This window comes from Scyliorhinus torazame, chromosome 8 (genome assembly GCF_047496885.1).
Source record: "Scyliorhinus torazame isolate Kashiwa2021f chromosome 8, sScyTor2.1, whole genome shotgun sequence".
Lineage (NCBI taxonomy): Eukaryota > Metazoa > Chordata > Chondrichthyes > Carcharhiniformes > Scyliorhinidae > Scyliorhinus > Scyliorhinus torazame.
Genome location: NC_092714.1, coordinates 169507966 through 169527965, shown reverse-complemented (window position 1 = coordinate 169527965; position 20000 = coordinate 169507966). Strand labels below are relative to the sequence as shown.

Below are 20000 nucleotides of genomic sequence, written 5' to 3'. Positions count from 1 at the left end.
CTCTCCACATTCTCCCCGGCTCTCTCTCTCTCCACATTCTCCCCGGCTCTCTCTCTCTCTCTCCACATTCTCCCCGGCTCTCTCTCTCTCTCCACATTCTCCCCGGCGTTCTCCCTCTCTCTCTCCACATTCTCCCCGGCTCTCTCTCTCTCCACATTCTCCCCGGCTCTCTCTCTCTCCACATTCTCCCCGGCTCTCTCTCTCTCTCTCCACATTCTCCCCGGCTCTCTCTCGCTCTCTCTCTCTCAACATTCTCCCCGGCGCTCTCACTCTCTCTCTCCACATTCTCCCCGCCTCTCTCTCTCTCTCCCCACATTCTCCCCGGCACTCACTCTCTCCACATTCCCTCCGGCTCTCTGTCTCTCTCTCCACATTCTCCCCGGCTCTCTGTCTCTCTCTCCACATTCTCCCCGGCGCTCTCTCTCTCTCTCTGTCTCTCTCCACATTCTTCCCGGCTCTCTCTCTCTCCACATTCTCCCCGGCTCTCTCTCTCTCTCTCCACATTCTCCCTGGCTCTCTCTCTCTCTCTCCACATTCTCCCCGGCTCTCTCTCTCCACATTCTCCCCGGCTCTCTCTCTCTCTCTCCACATTCTCCCCGGCGCTCTCTCTCTCTCCACATTCTCCCCAGCGCTCTCTCTCTCTCTCCACATTCTCCCCGGCTCTCCCTCTCTCTCTCCACATTCTCCCCGGCACTCACTCTCTCCACATTCTCCCCGGCGCTCTCCCTCTCTCTCTCCACATTCTCCCCGGCACTCACTCTCTCCACATTCTCCCCGGCGCTCTCCCTCTCTCTCTCTCTCTCTCTCTCCACATTCTCCCCGATGCTCTCTCTCTCCACATTCTCCCCAGCTCTCTCTCTCTCCAAATTCTCCCCGGCTCTCTCTCTCTCTCCACATTCTCCACGGCACTCACTCTCGCCACATTCTCCCCGGCTCTCTCTCTCTCTCTCCACATTCTCCCCGGCGCTCTCTCTCTCTCCACATTCTCCCCGGCGCTCTCCCTCCCTCTCTCCACATTCTCCCCGGCTCTCTCTCTCTCTCTCTCTCTCTCTCCACATTCTCCCCGGCTCTCTCTCTCTCTCTACATTCTCCCCGGCGCTCTCCCTCTCTCTCTCCACATTCTCCCCGGCACTCACTCTCTCCACATTCTCCCCGGCTCTCTCTCTCTCTCCACATTCTCCCCGGCTCTCTCTCTCCACATTCTCCCCGGCTCTCTCTCTCTCTCTCTCCACATTCTCCCCGGCGCTCTCTCTCTCTCTCTCTCCACATTCTCCCCAGCGCTCTCTCTCTCTCCACATTCTGCCCGGCTCTCCCTCTCTCTCTCCACATTCTCCCCGGCTCTCTCCACATTCTCCCCGGCCCTCACTCTCTCCACATTCTCCCCGGCGCTCTCCCTCTCTCTCCACATTCTCCCCGGCACTCACTCTCTCCACATTCTCCCTGGCGCTCTCCCTCTCTCCACATTCTCCCCGGCGCTCTCTCTCTCCACATTCTCCCCGGCTCTCTCTCCACATTCTCCCCGGCACTCACTCTCTCCACATTCTCCCCGGCGCTCTCCCTCTCTCTCTCCCCGGCACTCTCTCTCTCCACATTCTCCCCGGCTCTCTCTCTCTCTCCACATTCTCCCCGGCACTCACTCTCTCCACATTCTCCCCGACTCTCTCTCTCTCTCTCCACATTCTCCCCAGCGCTCTCCCTCTCTCTCTCCACATTCTCCCCGGCTCTCTCTCTCTCTCTCCACATTCTCCCCGGCACTCACTCTCTCTCCACATTCTCCCCAGCGCTCTCTCTCTCTCTCCACATTCTCCCCAGCGCTCTCTCTCTCCACATTCTCCCCGCCTCTCTCTCTCTCTCTTTCTCCCTCTCCCTACATCATCCCTCCTCTCTCTACTTCCTCATCCTCCCCTGTCTACACCCTCATCCCCGCTCTCTACCTCATCTCTCCACTCTCTACCCTCTCATCCCCTTTCTCTACCTCCTCAACCCCCTCTCTTTTCTCCTCAACCTCCCCAGCTCTGTCATCCTCACCACTCTGCTCTCCTCACGCCCTCGCTCTTCTCCCCACGATCTCCCGCTCTCCTCAACCCCCCCCGCTCACTCCTCAACCCGCATCCCTCCTTCCTCCTCGTCCTGCTCTCCTCAACCCCCTCGTTTTTTGACCCTCTCATTTTCTCTTTGTCCCTCTCGTTCTCTCTACTTGTCCCTCTCATGTTCTCTCCTTATCCCTCTTTTTGTCTATTTGTCCCTCTCTTTTGCTCTCCTTGTCCCTCTCTCTCTTCCCATGTGTGTCCCTCTCTCTCCTTGTGTGTGCCTCTCTCTCCTTGTGTCCTTCTCTCTCCACTCTTTCCTGGTGTGTCTCTCTCTCTCCTTGCATGTGTCTCTCTCTCCTTGTGTGTCCCTCTCTCTCCACTCTTTCCTGGTGTGTCTCTCTCTCCCTCTCCTCTCTTTCCTGGTGTGTCTCTCTCCTTGTGTGTGTCTCTCTCCCTCTCCTTGTGTGTCCCCTTCTCTCTCCTTGTGTGTCCCTCTCTCTCTCTCCTTGTGTGTCCCTCTCTCTCTCCTCTCTTTCCTGGTGTGTCTCTCTCCTTGTGGGTGTCTCTCTTTCCTTGTGGGTCCCTCTCTCTCCCTCCACTCTTTCCTTGTGCGTCCGTCTCTCTCCGTGTCCCTCTCTCCTTGCATTCCTCTCTATCTCCTCGCGTCCCTCTCCCCTCGTGTGTCCCTCTCTCCCCTCGTGGGTCATTCTCTCTCCCCTCGTGTGTCCCTCTCTCCCCCCTCATGTGTCCCTCTCCCCCCCTCATGTGTCCCTCTCTCCCCCCTCGTGTGTCCCTCTCTCCCCCCTCGTGTGTCCCTCTCTCCCCCTCGTGTGTCCCTCTCTCCCCCTCGTGTGTCCCTCTCTATTCTCGTGTCCCTCTCTCCCCTCGTGTGTCCCTCTCTCTCCCCTCGTGTGTCCCTCTCTCCCCTCGTGTGTCCCTCTCTCTCCCCTCGTGTGACCCTCTCCCTCCCCTAGTGTGTCCCTCTCTCTCCCCTCGTGTGTCCCTCTCTCTCCCCTCGTGTGTCCCTCTCTCTCCCCTCGTGTGTCCCTCTCTCTCCCCTCGTGTGTCCCCCTCTCTCCCCTCGTGTGTCCCTCTCTCCCCTCGTGTGTCCCTCTCTCCCCTCATGTGTCCCTCTCTCTCCCCTCGTATGACCCTCTCTCCCCCCTCGTGTGACCCTCTCTCTCCCCTCGTGTGACCCTCTCTCTCCCCTCGTGTGTCCCTCTCTCTCCCCTAGTGTGTCCATCTCTCTCCCCTAGTGAGTCCCTCTCTCTCCCCTCGTGTGTCCCTCTCTCCCCTCGTGTGTCCCTCTCTCCCCTCGTGTGTCCCTCTCTCTCCCCTCGTGTGTCCCTCTCTCTCCCCTCGTGTGTCCCTCTCTCTCCCCTCATGTGTCCCTCTCTCTCCCCTCGTGTGTCCCTCTCTCCCCTCATGTGTCCCCCCCCCCCCCCGGTGTCCCTCTCTCCCCTCGTGTGTCCCTCTCCCCTCGTGTGTCCCTCTCTCTCCCCTCGTGTGTCCCTCTCTCTCCCCTCGTGTGTCCCTCTCTCTCCCCTCGTGTGTCCCTCTCTCCCCTCGTGTGTCCCTCTCTCTCCCCTCGTGTGTCCCTCTCTCCCCTCGTGTGTCCCTCTCTCTCCCCTCGTGTGTCCCTCTCTCTCCCCTCGTGTGTCCCTCTCTCCCCTCGTGTGTCCCTCTCTCTCCCCTCGTGTGTCCCTCTCTCTCCCCTCGTGAGTTCCTCTCTCTCCCCTCGTGTGTCCCTCTCCCCCCCTGGTGTCCCTCTCTCTCCCCTGATGTGTCCCTCTATCTCTCCTCGTGCTCTCCCCTCGTGTTACCCTCTCTCTCATGTCCCACTCTCCCCTCGTGTCCCACTCTCCCCTCGTGTGTCCCTCTCTCCCCTCGTGTGTCCCTCTCTCCCCTCGTGTGTCCCTCGCTCCCCTCGTGTGTCCCTCGCTCCCCTCGTGTGTCCCTCGCTCCCCTCGTGTGTCCCTCGCTCCCCTCGTGTGTCCCTCGCTCTCCTCGTGTGTCCCTCGCTCTCCTCATGTGTCCCTCGCTCTCCTCGTGTGTCCCTCGCTCTCCTCGTGTGTCCCTCTCGCTCTCCTCGTGTGTCCCTCTCTCTCCTCGTGTGTCCCTCTCTCTCTCCTCGTGTGTCCCTCTCTCTCTCCTCGTGTGTCCCTCTCTCTCTCTCCTCGTGTGTCCCTCTCTCTCTCCCCTCGTGTGTCCCTCTCTCTCCCCTCGTGTGTCCCTCTCTCTCCCCTCGAGTGTCCCTCTCCCCCCCCCCCCCGGTGTCCCTCTCGCCCCTCATGTGTCCCTCTCTCTCCCCTCGTGAGTCCCTCTCTCTCCCCTCGTGTGTCCCTCTCTCTCCCCTCATGTGTCCCTCTCTCTCCCCTCTCTCCCCTCGTGTGTCCCTCTCTCCCCTCGTGTGTCCCTCTCTCTCCCCTCATGTGTCCCTCTCTCTCCCCTTGTGTGTCCCTCTCTCTCCCCTCGTGTGTCCCTCTCTCTCCCCTCGTGTGTCCCTCTCTCTCCACTCGTGTGTTCCTCTCTCTCCCCTCGTGAGTTCCTCTCTCTCCCCTCATGTGTCCCTCTCTCCCCTCGTGTGTCCCTCTCCCCCCCTGGTGTCCCTCTCTCTTCCCTCCTTGTGTGTACCTCTCTCCCCCTTGTGTCCCTCTCTCTTCCCTCCTTGTGTGTCACTCTCTCTCCCCTCGTGTGTCACTCTCTCTCCCCTCGTGTGTCCCTCTCTCTCCCCTCGTGAGTTCCTCTCTCTCCCCTCGTGTGTCCCTCTCCCCCCCCTGGTGTCCGTCTCTCTTCCCTCCTTGTGTGTACCTCTCTCTCCCCCTTGTGACCCTCTCTCTTCCCTCCTTGTGTGGCCCTCTCTCTCCCCTGATGTGTCCCTCTATCTCTCCTCGTGCTCTCCCCTCGTGTTACCCTCTCTCTCGTGTCCCACTCTCCCCTCGTGTCCCACACTCTCCCCTCGTGTCCCACACTCTCCCCTCGTGTCCCACACTCTCCCCTCGTGTCCCACACTCTCCCCTCGTGGGTCCCTCTCTCTCCCCTCGTGTGTCCCTCTCTCTCCCCTCGTGTGTCCCTCTCTCTCCCCTAGTGAGTCCCTCTCTCTCCCCTCGTGTGTCCCTCTCTCTCCCCTCGTGTGTCCCTCTCTCTCCCCTCGTGAGTTCCTCTCTCCCCTCGTTTGTCCCTCTCTCTCTCTCTCTCGTCGTATGTCCCTCTCTCTCTCTCTCCTCGTGTGTCCCTCTCTCTCTCTCCTCGTGTGTCCCTCTCTCTCTCTCCTCGTGTGTCCCACTCTCTCTCTCCTCGTGTCCCTCTCTCTCTCTCCTCGTGTGTCCCTCTCTCTCTCTCCTCGTGTGTCCCTCTCTCTCTCTCGCGTGTCCCTCTCACCCCCCTCGTGTGTCCCTCTCTCCCCTCGTGTGTCCCTCTCCCCCCCTGGTGTCCCTCTCTCTTCCCTCCTTGTGTGTACCTCTCTCTCCCCCTTGTGTCCCTCTCTCTTCCCTCCTTGTGTGGCCCTCTCTCTCCCCTGATGTGTCCCTCTCTCTCTCCTCGTGCTCTCCCCTCGTGTTACCCTCTCTCTCGTGTCCCACTCTCCCCTCGTGTCCCACTCTCCCCTCGTGTGTCCCACTCTCCCCTCGTGTGTCCCACTCTCCCCTCGTGTGTCCCTCTCTCCCCTCGTGTGTCCCTCGCTCTCCTCGTGTGTCCCTCGCTCTCCTCGTGCCCCCCTCTCGCTCTCGTGTGTCCCTCGCTCTCGTGTGTCCCTCTCTCTCTCCTCGTGTCCCTCTCTCTCTCCTCGTGTGTCCCTCTCTCTCTCTCCTCGTGTGTCCCTCTCTCTCTCTCCTCGTGTGTCCCTCTCTCTCTCTCCTCGTGTGCCCCTCTCTCTCTCCTCGTGTGTCCCTCTCTCTCTCTCCTCGTGTGTCCCTCTCTCTCTCTCCTCGTGTGTCCCTCTCTCTCTCTCGTGTGTCCCTCTCTCTCTCTCCTCGTGTGTCCCACTCTCCTCGTGTGTCCCTCTCTCTCTCTCCTCGTGTGTCCCTCTCTCTCTCTCCTCGTGTGTCCCTCTCTCTCTCTCCTCGTGTGTCCCTCTCTCTCTCCTCGTGTGTCCCTCTCTCTCTCTCCTCGTGTGTCCCTCTCTCTCCCCTCGTGTGTCCCTCTCTCCCCTCGTGTGTGTCCCCCCCCCCCCCCGGTGTCCCTCTCGCCCCTCATGTGTCCCTCTCTCTCCCCTCGTGTGTCCCTCTCTCTCCCCTCGTGTGTCCCTCTCTCTCCCCTCGTGTGTCCCTCTCTCTCCGCTCGTGTGTCCCTCTCTCTCCCCTCGTGTGTCCCTCTCTCTCCCCTCGTGTGTCCCTCTCTCTCCCCTCGTGTGTCCCTCTCTCTCCCCTCGTGTGTCCCTCTCTCTCCCCTCGTGTGTCCCTCTCTCTCCCCTCGTGTGTCCCACTCTCTCCCCTCGTGTGTCCCTCTCTCTCCCCTCGTGTGTCCCTCTCTCTCCCCTCGTGTGTTCCTCTCTCTCCCCTCGTGAGTTCCTCTCTCTCCCCTCGTGTGTCCCTCTCCCCCCCTGGTGTCCCTCTCTCTTCCCTCCTTGTGTGTACCTCTCTCTCCCCCTTGTGTCCCTCTCTCTTCCCTCCTTGTGTGTCCCTCTCTCTCCCCTTCGTGTGACCCTCTCTCTCCCCTCGTGTGTCCCTCTCTCTCCCCTCGTGAGTTCCTCTCTCTCCCCTTGTGTGTCCCTCCCCCCCCTGGTGTCCCTCTCTCTTCCCTCCTTGTGTGTACCTCTCTCTCCTCCTTGTGTCCCTCTCTCTTCCCTCCTTGTGTGGCCCTCTCTCTCCCCTCCTTGTGTGGCCCTCTCTCTCCCCTGATGTGTCCCTCTATCTCTCCTCGTGCTCTCCCCTCGTGTTACCCTCTCTCTCGTGTCCCACTCTCCCCTCGTGTGTCCCACTCTCCCCTCGTGTGTCCCACTCTCCCCTCGTGTGTCCCTCCCTCCCCTCGTGTGTCCCTCTCTCCCCTCGTGCGTCCCTCTCTCCCCTCGTGTGTCCCTCTCTCCCCTCGTGTGTCCCTCTCTCCCCTCGCTCTCCTCGTGTGTCCCTCGCTCTCCTCGTGTGTCCCTCGCTCTCCTCGTGTGTCACTCGCGCTCCTCGTGTGTCACTCGCGCTCCTCGTGTGTCCCTCGCTCTCCTCGTGTGTCCCTCGCTCTCGTGTGTCCCTCGCTCTCCTCGTGTGTCCCTCGCTCTCCTCGTGTGTCCCTCGCTCTCCTCGTGTGTCCCTCGCTCTCTCTCCTCGTGTCCCTCTCTCTCTCTCCTCGTGTGTCCCTCTCTCTCTCCTCGTGTGTCCCTCTCTCTCTCTCTCTCCTCGTGTGTCCCTCTCTCTCTCCTCGTGTGTCCCTCTCTCTCTCTCCTCGTGTGTCTCTCTCTCTCCTCGTGTGTCCCTCTCTCTCTCCTCGTGTGTCCCTCTCTCTCTCCTCGTGTGTTCCTCTCTCTCTCCTCGTGTGTCCCTCTCTCTCTCCTCGTGTGTCCCTCTCTCTCTCTTCGTGTGTCCCTCTCTCTCTCCTCGTGTGTCCCTCTCTCTCCTCATGTGTCCCTCTCTCTCTCCTCCTGTGTCCCTCTCTCTCTCCTCGTGTCCCTCTCTCTCTCGTGTCCCTCTCTCTCTCATCGTGTCCCTCTCTCTCTCCTCGTGTCCCTCTCTCTCTCCTCGTGTGTCCCTCTCTCTCTCCTCGTGTGTCCCTCTCTCTCCTCGTGTGTCCCTCTCTCTCTCGTGTGTCCCTCTTTCTCTCGTGTGTCCCTCTCTCTCTCGTGTGTCCCTCTCTCTCTCCTCGTGTGTCCCTCTCTCTCCTCGTGTGTCCCTCTCTCTCTCCTCGTGTGTCCCTCTCTCTCTCTTCGTGTGTCCCTCTCTCTCTCCTCGTGTGTCCCTCTCTCTCTCCTCGTGTCCCTCTCTCTCTCCTCGTGTCCCTCTCTCTCTCATCGTGTCCCTCTCTCTCTCCTCGTGTCCCTCTCTCTCTCCTCGTGTGTCCCTCTCTCTCCTCGTGTGTCCCTCTCTCTCCTCGTGTGTCCCTCTCTCTCTCGTGTGTCCCTCTTTCTCTCGTGTGTCCCTCTCTCTCTCGTGTGTCCCTCTCTCTCTCCTCGTGTGTCCCTCTCTCTCTCCTCGTGTGTCCCTCTCTCTCTCCTCGTGTGTCCCTCTCTCTCTCCTCGTGTGTCCCTCTCTCTCTCCTCGTGTGTCCCTCTCTCTTTCCTCGTGTGTCCCTCTCTCTTTCCTCGTGTGTCCCTCTCTCTTTCCTCGTGTGTCCCTCTCTCTTTCCTCGTGTGTCCCTTTCTCTTTCCTCGTGTCCCTCTCTCTCTCCTCGTGTCCCTCTCTCTCACCTCGTGTCCCTCTCTCTCTCCTCGTGTGTCCCTCTCTCTCTCCTCGTGTGTCCCTCTCTCTCTCCTCGTGTGTCCCTCTCTCTCTCCTCGTGTGTCCCTCTCTCTCTCCTCGTGTGTCGCTCTCTCTCCTCGTGTGTCGCTCTCTCTCTCGTGTGTCGCTCTCTCTCTCCTCGTGTGTCCCTCTCTCGCTCCTCGTGTGTCCCTCTCTCGCTCCTCGTGTGTCCCTCTCTCGCTCCTCGTGTGTCCCTCTCTCGCTCCTCGTGTGTCCCTCTCTCTCCTCGTGTGTGTCTCTCTCTCGTGTGTCCCACTCTCTCGTGTGTCCCTATCTCTCTCGTGTGTCCCTCTCTCTCTCCTCGTGTGTCCCTCTCTCTCTCCTCGTGTGTCCCTCTCTCTCTCCTCGTGTGTCTCTCTCTCGTGTGTCCCACTCTCCCGTGTGTCCCTATCTCTCTCGTGTGTCCCACTCTCCCGTGTGTCCCTCTCTCTCTCGTGTGTCCCTCTCTCTCTCGTGTGTCCCTCTCTCTCTCGTGTGTCCCTCTCTCTCTCGTGTGTCCCTCTCTCTCTCCTCGTGTCCCTCTCTCTCTCCTCGTGTCCCTCTCTCTCCTCGTGTGTCCCTCTCTCTCTCCTCTTGTGTCCCTCTCTCTCTCCTCGTGTGTCCCTCTCTCTCTCCTCGTGTGTACCTCTCTCTCACCTCGTGTGTCCCTCTCTCCCTCGTGTGTCTCTCTCTCCCTCGTGTGTCTCTCTCTCTCCTCGTGTCCCTCTCTCTGTCCACGTGTGTCCCTCTCTCTCTCCTCGTGTGTCCCTCTCTCGCCTCGTGACCCCCTCTCTCTCCTTGTGTGTCCCCCTCTCTCCTCGTGTGTCCCTCTCTCTCCTCGTGTGTCCCTCTCCCTCTCCTCGTGTGTCCCTCACTCGCTCCTCGTGTGTCCCTCACTCGCTCCTCGTGTCCCTCTCTCGCTCCTCGTGTCCCTCTCTCGCTCCTCGTGTCCCTCTCTCGCTCCTCGTGTGTCCCTCTCTCGCTCCTCGTGTGTCCCTCTCTCTCCTCGTGTGTCCCTCTCTCCCTCGTGTGTCTCTCTCTCCCTCGTGTGTCTCTCTCCTCGTGTGTGTCTCTCTCTCCCTCGTTTGTGTCTCTCTCACTCTCCCTCGTGTGTGTGTGTGTCTCTCTCCCTCGTGTGTGACTCTCTCCCTCGTGTGTGTCTCTCTCCCTCGTGTCTCTCTCTCTCCCTCGTGTGTCTCTCTCTCTCTCTCTCCCTCGTGTGTCTCTCGCTCTCCCTCGTGTCTCTCTCTCCCTCGTGTGTCTCTCTCCCTCGTTTGTGCCTCTCTCTCTCCCCTCGTGTGTGTGTCTCTCTCCCTCGTGTGTGTGTCTCTCTCCCTCGTGTGTGTCTCTCTCCCTCGTGTGTGTGTCTCTCTCACTCGTGTGTGTGTGTCTCTCTCCCTCGTGTGTGTGTCTCTCTCTTCCTCGTTTGTGTGTCTCTCTCTCCCTCGTGTGTGTGCGTCTCTCTCCCTCGTGTGTGTCTCTCTCCCTCGTGTGTCTCTCTCTCTCTCCCTCGTGTGTGTGTCTCTCTCCCTCGTGTGTGTGTGTCTCTCTCCCTCGTGTGTGTCTCTCTCCCTCGTGTGTGTCTCTCTCCCTCGTGTGTGTCTCTCTCCCTCGTGTGTGTCTCTCTCCCTCGTGTGTGTCTCTCTCCCTCGTGTGTGTCTCTCTCTCTCCCTCGTGTGTGTCTCTCTCTCCCTCCTCGTGTCCCTCTCTCTCCTCGTGTCCCTCTCTCTCTCCTCGTGTACCTCTCTCTCACCTCGTGTCCCCCTCTCTCTCCTCGTGTCCCTCTCTCTCCCCTCGTGTCCCTCTCTCTCTCCTCGTGTCCCTCTCTCTCTCCACGTGTGTCCCTCTCTCTCTCCTCGTGTGTCCCTCTCTCGCCTCGTGACCCCCTCTCTCTCCTTGTGTGTCCCCCTCTCTCCTCGTGTGTCCCTCTCTCTCCTCGTGTGTCCCTCTCCCTCTCCTCGTGTGTCCCTCACTCGCTCCTCGTGTGTCCCTCACTCGCTCCTCGTGTCCCTCTCTCGCTCCTCGTGTCCCTCTCTCGCTCCTCGTGTCCCTCTCTCGCTCCTCGTGTCCCTCTCTCGCTCCTCGTGTGTCCCTCTCTCGCTCCTCGTGTGTCCCTCTCTCTCTCCTCGTGTGTCCCTCTCTCCCTCGTGTGTCTCTCTCTCCCTCGTGTGTCTCTCTCCTCGTGTGTGTCTCTCTCTCTCCCTCGTTTGTGTCTCTCTCACTCTCCCTCGTGTGTGTGTGTGTCTCTCTCCCTCGTGTGTGACTCTCTCCCTCGTGTGTGTCTCTCTCCCTCGTGTGTGTCTCTCTCCCTCGTGTCTCTCTCTCTCCCTCGTGTGTCTCTCTCTCTCTCCCTCGTGTGTCTCTCGCTCTCCCTCGTGTCTCTCTCTCCCTCGTGTGTCTCTCTCCCTCGTTTGTGCCTCTCTCTCTCCCCTCGTGTGTGTGTCTCTCTCCCTCGTGTGTGTGTCTCTCTCCCTCGTGTGTGTCTCTCTCCCTCGTGTGTGTGTGTCTCTCTCCCTCGTGTGTGTGTCTCTCTCTCCCTCGTGTGTGTGTCTCTCTCTTCCTCGTTTGTGTGTCTCTCTCTCCCTCGTGTGTGTGCGTCTCTCTCCCTCGTGTGTGTCTCTCTCCCTCGTGTGTCTCTCTCTCTCTCCCTCGTGTGTGTGTCTCTCTCCCTCGTGTGTGTCTCTCTCCCTCGTGTGTGTCTCTCTCCCTCGTGTGTGTCTCTCTCCCTCGTGTGTGTCTCTCTCCCTCGTGTGTCTCTCTCTCTCCCTCGTGTGTCTCTCTCTCTCCCTCGTGTGTGTCTCTCTCTCTCCCTCGTGTCTCTCTCTCTCTCCCTCGTGTCTCTCTCTCCCTCGTGTGTGTCTCTCTCTCTCCCTCGTGTGTGTCGCTCTCCCTCGTGTGTGTGTCTCTCTCCCTCGTGTGTGTGTCTCTCTCTCCCTCGTGTGCGTGTCTCTCTCTCCCTCCCTCGTGTGTATCTCTCTCCTCCTCTCTTTCCCTGTCCCACTCTCTCACACTCTCTCCTTGTCCCTCTCGTTCCCGCCCGCCGCCCCACCCTTGGGCAGTTTCTTGGCAGGAGTTGTTGGCATTGTGACACTCAAGAGTTTTATTTTTAATGGGGAACCTCAGCACAGTGAGAGCGAGGAAACAGAGTGTGTCCGAACTGACCATCCAGAGTGGAAGCAGAGACTCAGCCCCTCATCACTCCCCTCTCCGCCCCAAATCACTCCCCTCTGTCTCCCCATCACTCCCCTCGGTCTCCCCATCACTCCCCTCTCTCTCCCCCCCCATCACTCCCCTCTCTCTTCCCCCCCCCCCATCAATCCCCTCTCTCCCCCCATCACTCCCCATCACTCCCCTCTCTCTCCCCATCACTCCCCTCTCTCTCCCCCCCCCCCATCACTCCCATCTCTCTCCCCTCCCCCCATCACTCCCCTCTCTCTCCCCCCCATCTCCCCCCATCTCTCCCCTCTCTCCCCCCCATCTCTCCCCTCTCCCCCCATCACTCCCCTCTCTCTCCCCCCATCACTCCCCTCTCCCCCCCATCACTCCCCTCTCCCCCCCATCACTCCCCTCTCTCTCCCCATCACTCCCCTCTCTCTCCCCATCACTCCCCTCTCTCTCCCCCCCATCACTCCCCTCTCCCCCCCATCACTCCCCTCTCTCTCCCCATCACTCCCCTCTCTCTCCCCATCACTCCCCTCTCCCCCCCCCATCACTCTCCTCTCCCCCCCCCATCACTCTCCTCTCCCCCCATCACTCCCCTCTCCCCCCCATCACTCCCCTCTCTCTCCCCCCCCATCACTCCCCTCTCTCTCCCCCCCCCCATCACTCCCCTCTCTCTCCCCCCCCAATCACTCCCATCTCTCTCCCCTCCCCCCATCACTCCCATCTCTCTCCCCCCCCATCACTCCCCTCTTCCCCCCCCCCCCCATCACTCCCCTCTCTCCCCCCCCATCACTCCCCTCTCTCCCCCCCCATTACTCCCCTCTCTCTCCCCCCCATCACTCCCCTCTCCCCCCCCATCACTCCCCTCTCTCTCCCCCATCACTCCCCCCTCCCCCCACCCATCACTCCCCTCTCCCCCCATCACTCCCCTCTCCCCCCATCACTCCCCTCTCTCCCCCCCACCACTCCCCTTTCTTCCCCCCCATCACTCCCCTCTCTCTTCCCCCCCCATCACTCCCCTCTCCCCCCCATCACTCCCCTCTCTCCCCCCCATCACTCCCCTCTCTCCCCCCCACCACTCCCCTCTCTCTTCCCCCCATCACTCCCCTCTCTCTTCCCTCCCCATCACTCCCCTCTCTCTCCCCCCCATCACTCCCCTCTCCCCCATCACTCCCCTCCCCCCATCACCCCCCTCCCCCCCATCACTCCCCTCTCTCTCCCCCCATCACTCCCCTCTCTCCCCCCATCACTCCCCTCTCTCCCCCCATCACTCCCCTCTCTCTCCCCCCATCACTCCCCTCTCTCTCCCCCCATCACTCCCCTCTCCCCCCATCACTCCCCTCCCCCCCATCACTCCCCTCTCTCCCCCCCCCACCACTCCCCTCTCCCCCCCTATCACTCCCCTCTCTCCTACCCACCACTCCCCCCTAATCACACCCCTCTCCCCCCAATCACTACCCTCTCCCCCCATCACTCCTCTCCCCCCTCATCACTGCCCTCTCCCCCCTCATCACTGCCCACTCCCCCCCCAATCACTCCCCTCTCCCCCCCCAATCACTCCCCTCTCTCCCCCAATCACTCCCCTCTCCCCCCCATCACTCCCCTCTCCCCCCCATCACTCCCCTCTCCCCCCCATCACTCCCCTCTCCCTCCCCATCACTCACCTCTCCCACACCCCACCCCTCTCTCCCCCCACCACTCCTCTCTCTCGTCCACCCACCACTCCCCTCTCTCGTCCACCCACCACTCCCCGCTCTCTCCCCTCACCACTCCGCTCTCTCCCCTCTCCCACCACTTCCCGCTCTCTCCCCTTCCCCTCTCATTCACCCCCTCCTCTTCAGCACACACCCCCTCCCCCCACACCAACCTCTCATCCCCCCCTCCCTCCCTCCCCACACCCTTTCCCCCCTCCACCCCACCCTCTCCCCCCTCCACCCCACCCTCTTCTCCCCTCACCACCCTCTTCCCCCCTCTCCACCGCACCCTCTTCCCCCCTCTCCATCCCACCCTCTTCCCCCCTCTCCACCCCACCCTCTTCCCCGTCCACCACACCCTCTTCCCCCCTCCACCCCACCCTCTTCCCCCACACACCCCTCTCTCCCCCCTCCCCCACACCCCTCTCCCCCCCTCCCCCCCACCTCCCTTCTCCTCACCCTCATCACCCCTCCCCCCCTCTCCCCAACCCCCCATCTCCCCAACCCCCCCCTCTCCCCAACCCCCCCCTCTCCCCAACCCCCCCCTCTCCCCAACCCCCCCCCTCTCCCCAACCCCCCCCCTCTCCCCAACCCCCCCCCTCTCCCCAACCCCCCCCCCTCTCCCCAACCCCCCCCTCTCCCCACCCCCCACCCTCTCCCCAACCCCCCCCCCCTCTCCCCAACCCCCCCCCTCTCCCCAACCCCCCCCCCCTCTCCCCAACCCCCCCCTGGCTCTTGGGCAGTTTCTTGGCAGTAGTTGTTGGAATTGTGCCACTCCGAGTTTTATTTTTAAATGGGGATACGCGCAGAGAGCGAGGAAACAGACTGTGTCCGACCTGACCTTCCAGAGTGGAATCGGACTCTATCTCACCCCACCCTCCGTCTTCCCCTCCTCTTTGCCTCCACCCCCCTGTCTGTCTTCTCCCCCCCCCCTCTCTGTCTGTCTTCTCCCCCCCTCTCTGTCTGTCTTCTCCCCCCCCTCTCGGTCTGTCTTCTCCCCCCCCTCTCGGTCTGTCTTCTCCCCCCCTCTCGGTCTGTCTTCTCCCCCCCTCTCGGTCTGTCTTCTCCCCCCCCTCTCGGTCTGTCTTCTCCCCCCCCTCTCGGTCTGTCTTCTACCCACCCCTCGGTCTGTCTTCTACCCACCCCCCTGTCTGTCTTCTCCCCCCCCCCTCTCTGTCTGTCTTCTCCCCCCCTCTCTGTCTGTCTTCTCCCCCCCCTCTCGGTCTGTCTTCTCCCCCCCCTCTCGGTCTGTCTTCTCCCCCCCCTCTCGGTCTGTCTTCTCCCCCCCTCTCGGTCTGTCTTCTCCCCCCCCTCTCGGTCTGTCTTCTCCCCCCCCTCTCGGTCTGTCTTCTACCCACCCCTCGGTCTGTCTTCTACCCACCCCTCGGTCTGTCTTCTACCCACCCCTCGGTCTGTCTTCTACCCACCCCTCGGTCTGTCTTCTACCCACCCCTCGGTCTGTCTTCTACCCACCCCTCGGTCTGTCTTCTACCCACCTCTCGGTCTGTCTTCTCCCCCCCTCTCGGTCTGTCTTCTCTCTCCCTCGTGTGTCTCTCTCTCCCTCGTGTGTGTGTGTCTCGCTCTCTCCCTCGTGTGTCCCTCTCTCTCTCCTCGTGTCCTTCTCTCTCTCCTTGTGTGTCCCTCTCTCGCTCCTCGTGTGTCCCTCTCTCGCTCCTCGTGTCCCTCTCTCGCTCCTCGTGTGTCTCTCTCTTTCCTCGTGTCTCTCTCTTTCCTCGTGTCTCCCTCGTGTGTGTCTCTCTCTCCCTCGTGTGTGTATCTCTCTCGTGTGTGTCTCTCTCTCTCTCCCGTGTCTGTCTCTCTCTCTCCCTCGTGTGTGTCTCTCTCCCTCGTGTGTCTCTCTCCCTCGTGTGTGTGTCTCTCTCTCCCTCGTTTGTGTGTCTCTCTCTCCCTCGTGTGTGTGTCTCTCTCCCTCGTGTGTCTCTCTCTCTCTCTCTCTCCCTCGTGTGTGTGTCTCTCTCCCTCGTGTGTGTCTCTCTCCCTCGTGTGTGTGTCTCTCTCCCTCGTGTGTGTGTCTCTCTCCCTCGTGTGTGTGTCTCTCTCCCTCGTGTGTGTGTCTCTCTCCCTCGTGTGTGTGTCTCTCTCCCTCGTGTGTGTGTCTCTCTCCCTCGTGTGTGTCTCTCTCTCTCCCTCGTGTGTCTCTCTCTCTCCCTCGTGTGTCTCTCCCTCTCCCTCGTGTGTGTCTCTCTCTCTCCCTCGTGTGTGTCTCTCTCTCTCCCTCGTGTGTGTCTCTCTCTCTCCCTCGTGTGTGTCTCTCTCTCCCTCGTGTGTGTCTCTCTCCCTCGTGTGTGTCTCTCTCCCTCCCTCGTGTGTGTCTCTCTCCCTCCCTCGTGTGTGTCTCTCTCCCTCCCTCGTGCATGTCTCTCTCTCTCCCTCGTGTGTGTGTCTCTCTCCCTCGTGTGTGTGTCTCTCTCTCCCTCGTGTGCGTGTCTCTCTCTCCCCCTCTCTTTCCCTGTCCCACTCTCTCCTTGTCCCCCCCCATCACTCCCCTCTCTCCCCCCCATCACTCCCCTCTCCCCCCCCCCCATCACTCCCCTCTCCCCCCCCCCCCATCACTCCCCTCTCTCTTCTCCCCCCCCCCATCAATCCCCTCTCTCCCCCCCATCACTCCCCTCTCTCTCCCCCCCATCACTCCCCTCTCTCTCCCCACCATCACTCCCCTCATCCCCCCCCATCACTCCCGTCTCTCCCCCCCATCACTCCCCTCTCTCCCCCCCATCACTCCCCTCTCTCCCCCCCACCACTCCCCTCTCTCTTCCCCCCCATCCCTCCCCTCTCTCTTCCCCCCCATCACTCCCCTCTCTCTTCCCCCCCATCACTCCCCTCTCTCTTCCCCCTCATCACTCCCCTCTTCCCCCCCCATCACTCCCCTCTTCCCCACCCATCACTCCCCTCTTCCCCCCTCTTGGTCTGTCTTCTCCCCCCCCTCTCGGTCTGTCTTCTACCCCCCCCTCTCGGTCTGTCTTCTCCCCCCCTCTCGGTCTGTCTTCTACCCCCCCTCTTGGTCTGTCTTCTCCCCCCCCTCTCGGTCTGTCTTCTCCCCCCACTCTCGGTCTGTCTTCTCCCCCCCTCTCGGTCTGTCTTCTACCCCCCCTCTTGGTCTGTCTTCTCCCCCCCTCTCGGTCTGTCTTCTACCCCCCCTCTCGGTCTGTCTTCTACCCACCTCTCGGTCTGTCTTCTACCCCCCCTCTCGGTCTGTCTTCTCCCCCCCTCTCGGTCTCTCTTCTACCCCCCTCTCGGTCTCTCTTCTACCCCCCCTCTCGATCTGTCTTCTACCCCCCCTCTCGGTCTGTCTTCTCCCCCCCTCTCGGTCTGTCTTCTCCCCACCTCTCGGTCTGTCTTCTACCCACCTCTCGGTCTGTCTTCTACCCACCTCTCGGTCTGTCTTCTCCCCACCTCTCGGTCTGTCTTCTCCCCCCCTCTCGGTCTATCTTCTCCCCCCCTCTCGGTCTCTCTTCTACCCACCTCTCGGTCTGTCTTCTCCCCACCTCTCGGTCTATCTTCTTCCCCCCCTCTCGGTCTGTCTTCTCCCCCCCCTCTCGGTCTGTCTTCTCCCCCCCTCTCGGTCTGTCTTCTCCCCCCCTCTCGGTCTGTCTTCTCCTCCCCTCTCGGTCTGTCTTCTACCCACCTCTCGGTCTGTCTTCTCCCCCCCTCTCGGTCTGTCTTCTCCTCCCCTCTCGGTCTGTCTTCTACCCACCTCTCGGTCTATCTTCTCCCCACCTCTCGGTCTATCTTCTCCCCCCCTCTCGGTCTGTCTTCTTCCCCCCCTCTCGGTCTGTCTTCTTCCCCCCCTCTCGGTCTGTCTTCTTCCCCCCCTCTCGGTCTGTCTTCTTCCCCCCCTCTCGGTCTGTCTTCTCCCCCCCTCTCGGTCTGTCTTCTCCTCCCCTCTCGGTCTGTCCTCTACCCACCTCTCGGTCTGTCCTCTACCCACCTCTCGGTCTGTCCTCTACCCACCTCTCGGTCTGTCCTCTACCCACCTCTCGGTCTGTCCTCTACCCACCTCTCGGTCTGTCCTCTACCCACCTCTCGGTCTGTCTTCTACCCACCTCTTGGTCTTCTTCCCTCTCCCGTACCGGCCTCCCCAAACAGGCGCCGGAATGTGGCGACTAGGGGCCTTTCACAGTAACTTCATTGAAGCCTACTTGTGACAATAAGTGATTATCATCTGTCTTCTCACCCCCCCCTCTGCCTTCTCCCACCACTACTGTCTGTCTTCTCCCCCTATGTGTCTTCCCTCCACTCCTCTCTGTCTTCGCCTTTGCTGTCTTCCCCACCCTCTGTCTTCCCTCCACTCCTCTGTGTCTTCCCTCCACGCCTCTTGTCTGTCTTCACCCCCCCCTCTTCTCTCTCTCTCCCCCCCCCCCCCGTGACTTCTCTTCCCCCCCCCCCCCCCCCTCGCGTGTCTTCTCTCCTCCCTCTGTCTTCTCTCTATCTTTCTTCCCTCCACTCCTTTGTCTGTCTTTCCCCCTCGCTGTCTTCCCGCCCCTCTCTTCTCCCCCCTTTCGTCTTCCCCCTTAATCCCGGTTCTTGGACAGTTTCCTGGCTGTCGTTGTTGGAATTGTGCCACTCGAGTTTTATTTTAAAATGGGGAACCTCAGCGCAGAGAGAGCGAGGAAACAGACTGTGTCCGACCTGAGCTGACCTTCCCTACTCTGGGAACTGGGGCAGTTTGTCAGGAATCAGAGACCCGTCCCGGGTCCGCCCCTCTTACCGTGCCGTGTCCGCCGAGCCGTGCCGAGCTGTGCCGTCCTCTGTCTGCTCTCACAAACAAGTGGCTGGTGCCAAGACTGAATGTGGAATCATGGGAGCAGCCAGTACTAAACTTTCCCAAAACTTTTCCCTGCCGCCGGCTCCGGGGCTCGGAGTTGCCGGGAAGTTTCCCAGTTAGTGGGGAAGGCAGTGGCTGGGATTCGGGGTAGGCAGTGGCTGGGATTCGGGGTCTCCACTCCACTCTTCCCCCCCCTCCCAAGGTCTGCTCCGTCTGGCTTCTCGCCAACTTGGCCCCAATAGAGGAAAAACCTGTAAACTGGGCGGGAACCCACATAAACACAGCCATCATTTCACATTTATGATGTACAAACATTGCAAACCTGAGCAAGCAGCATGAGATCTTCTCAATGTAATACTGAGTCTTACTTTAAAAACTATCAGAATTCGAAGAGACCCTCAAACTGTAGTAATCACCACTGTTGTATATATTAGATGTGTGGTAAGGCCCCGTACTACAGGTACGGGGTAGTTCCCTGTCCGCTGGCTCTGCCCAGTAGGCGGAGTATAAATATGTGTACTCTTAGTACAGCAGCCATTTCGCCAGCTGCTGTAGGAGGCCACACATCTTAGTGTAATAAAGCCTCAGTTGTACCCAACTCAAGTTATTGTGCAATTGATCGTGCATCAATTTATTGCTCTAGGATTTTCAGAAGATGGACCTCCGCATCAAGCCGGATCACCTGCAGCTCGATCCACAATCAAGCGACGCCAAAAAGGACTTTCAACTGGCTTGCTTGTTTCGAAGCTTACATCAGGTCTGCACCAGACCCAATCCCGTAAGCTCAGAAGATCCAGATACTCTACTTGCGGCTGAACTCCAACGTCTTTCCTCTTATCCAGGACGCGCCGACCTATGATGAAGCCATGGCGCTACTGAAAGAGAGTTACGCCCAGCAGACGAACACGCTCTTCGCCAGACACGTACTCTCTACTCACAGTCAACTCCCTGGTGAGTCCGTAGAAGATTTCTGACGTGCTTTAATTCCCCTGGTCAGGGACTGTGACTGTCAGGCCCTCACGGCCACGGAACATTCAAACCTCCTCATGCCTTCGTTACGGGGATAGGGTCAGACCTCATACGCCAGCGACGTTTAGAGGGGTCCACGCTCGACCTCGCAGCAACAAAAAAACTGGCGCTATCGATGACGGTCGCCTCGCGCAATATTCAGGCCTACACCCCCAGCCGCACGGCCCACCCCTCCTACACATCGTGGACTCTGCAGACGGCCGCCCCACCGGGGGCCTCACCCAGTCAATACGCCTGTGCCACGTGCCAGCCAGCCAACCCCAGGGGCCCCCGATGTTACTTCTGCAGGCAACAGAAGGACTCCCCGCCAACGCTGCCCGGCCCGCACTGCCCTTTGCAAGGCCTGCGGCAAGAAGGGGCACTTCGCTGCGGTGTGCCAGGCCTGCACAGTCGCCGCTATTGCCCCGACCCCCTTCGCGTACGGACAATGGGCGCCGCCATCTTCTCCCCCTCAGACCACGCGTGGCCAGTGGGTGCCACCATCTTCTCCCCCCTCAGACCACACACAGCCAGTAGGTGCCGCCATCTTCCCCTTCTCGGACAACGTGCGGCCCATGGGCGCAGCCATCTTTTCCAACCCCCGCCACGTGCGGCCCGTGGGCACCGCCATCTTGTCCACCTCAGGATCTCCAGGCGCCGTCATCTTGTCTTCCCCACGGCACATGGGCACCACCATTGTTCCAGGACCCGTGCCCCCCGTGCAGCCCATCGTTCGGCACCAGCAACGACCAGTGATGACTCGCCTCGGTCAGGATCGACCAGTCTCGCCCGCACAATCTAGCCACCGCCTCGACAAGCGTGAAGGAAGACGGGCACGAGATCTCTTGCCTGCTCGACTCCAGGAGCACCGAAAGCTTCATCCATCCAGGTACGGTAAGGCGCTGCTCCCTTGCGGTACACCCCGCCAATCAAAGAATCTCCCTGGCCTCCGGATCCC

General features: G+C 60.8%; 1 protein-coding gene across 3 annotated transcripts in view; it reads right to left on the bottom strand.

The window, feature by feature from the left end:
• Window positions 1-18497, bottom strand: part of LOC140428244 (cytochrome c oxidase subunit 4 isoform 1, mitochondrial-like) — a 103937-nt gene extending 85440 nt beyond the window's left edge. Inside the window, exon 1 of one of the 3 annotated variants that reach the window (XM_072514502.1) lies at window positions 18357-18497. In XM_072514502.1, the coding sequence (XP_072370603.1) occupies window positions 18357-18371 (15 nt within the window). In that variant the 5' untranslated portion in view covers window positions 18372-18497. Of the gene's footprint in view, window positions 1-17977; window positions 18316-18356 lie in introns of those variants that run through there. The other 2 variants (XM_072514503.1, XM_072514501.1) reach the window with 2 other exon arrangements.
• Window positions 18498-20000: the final 1503 nt, after the last annotated feature.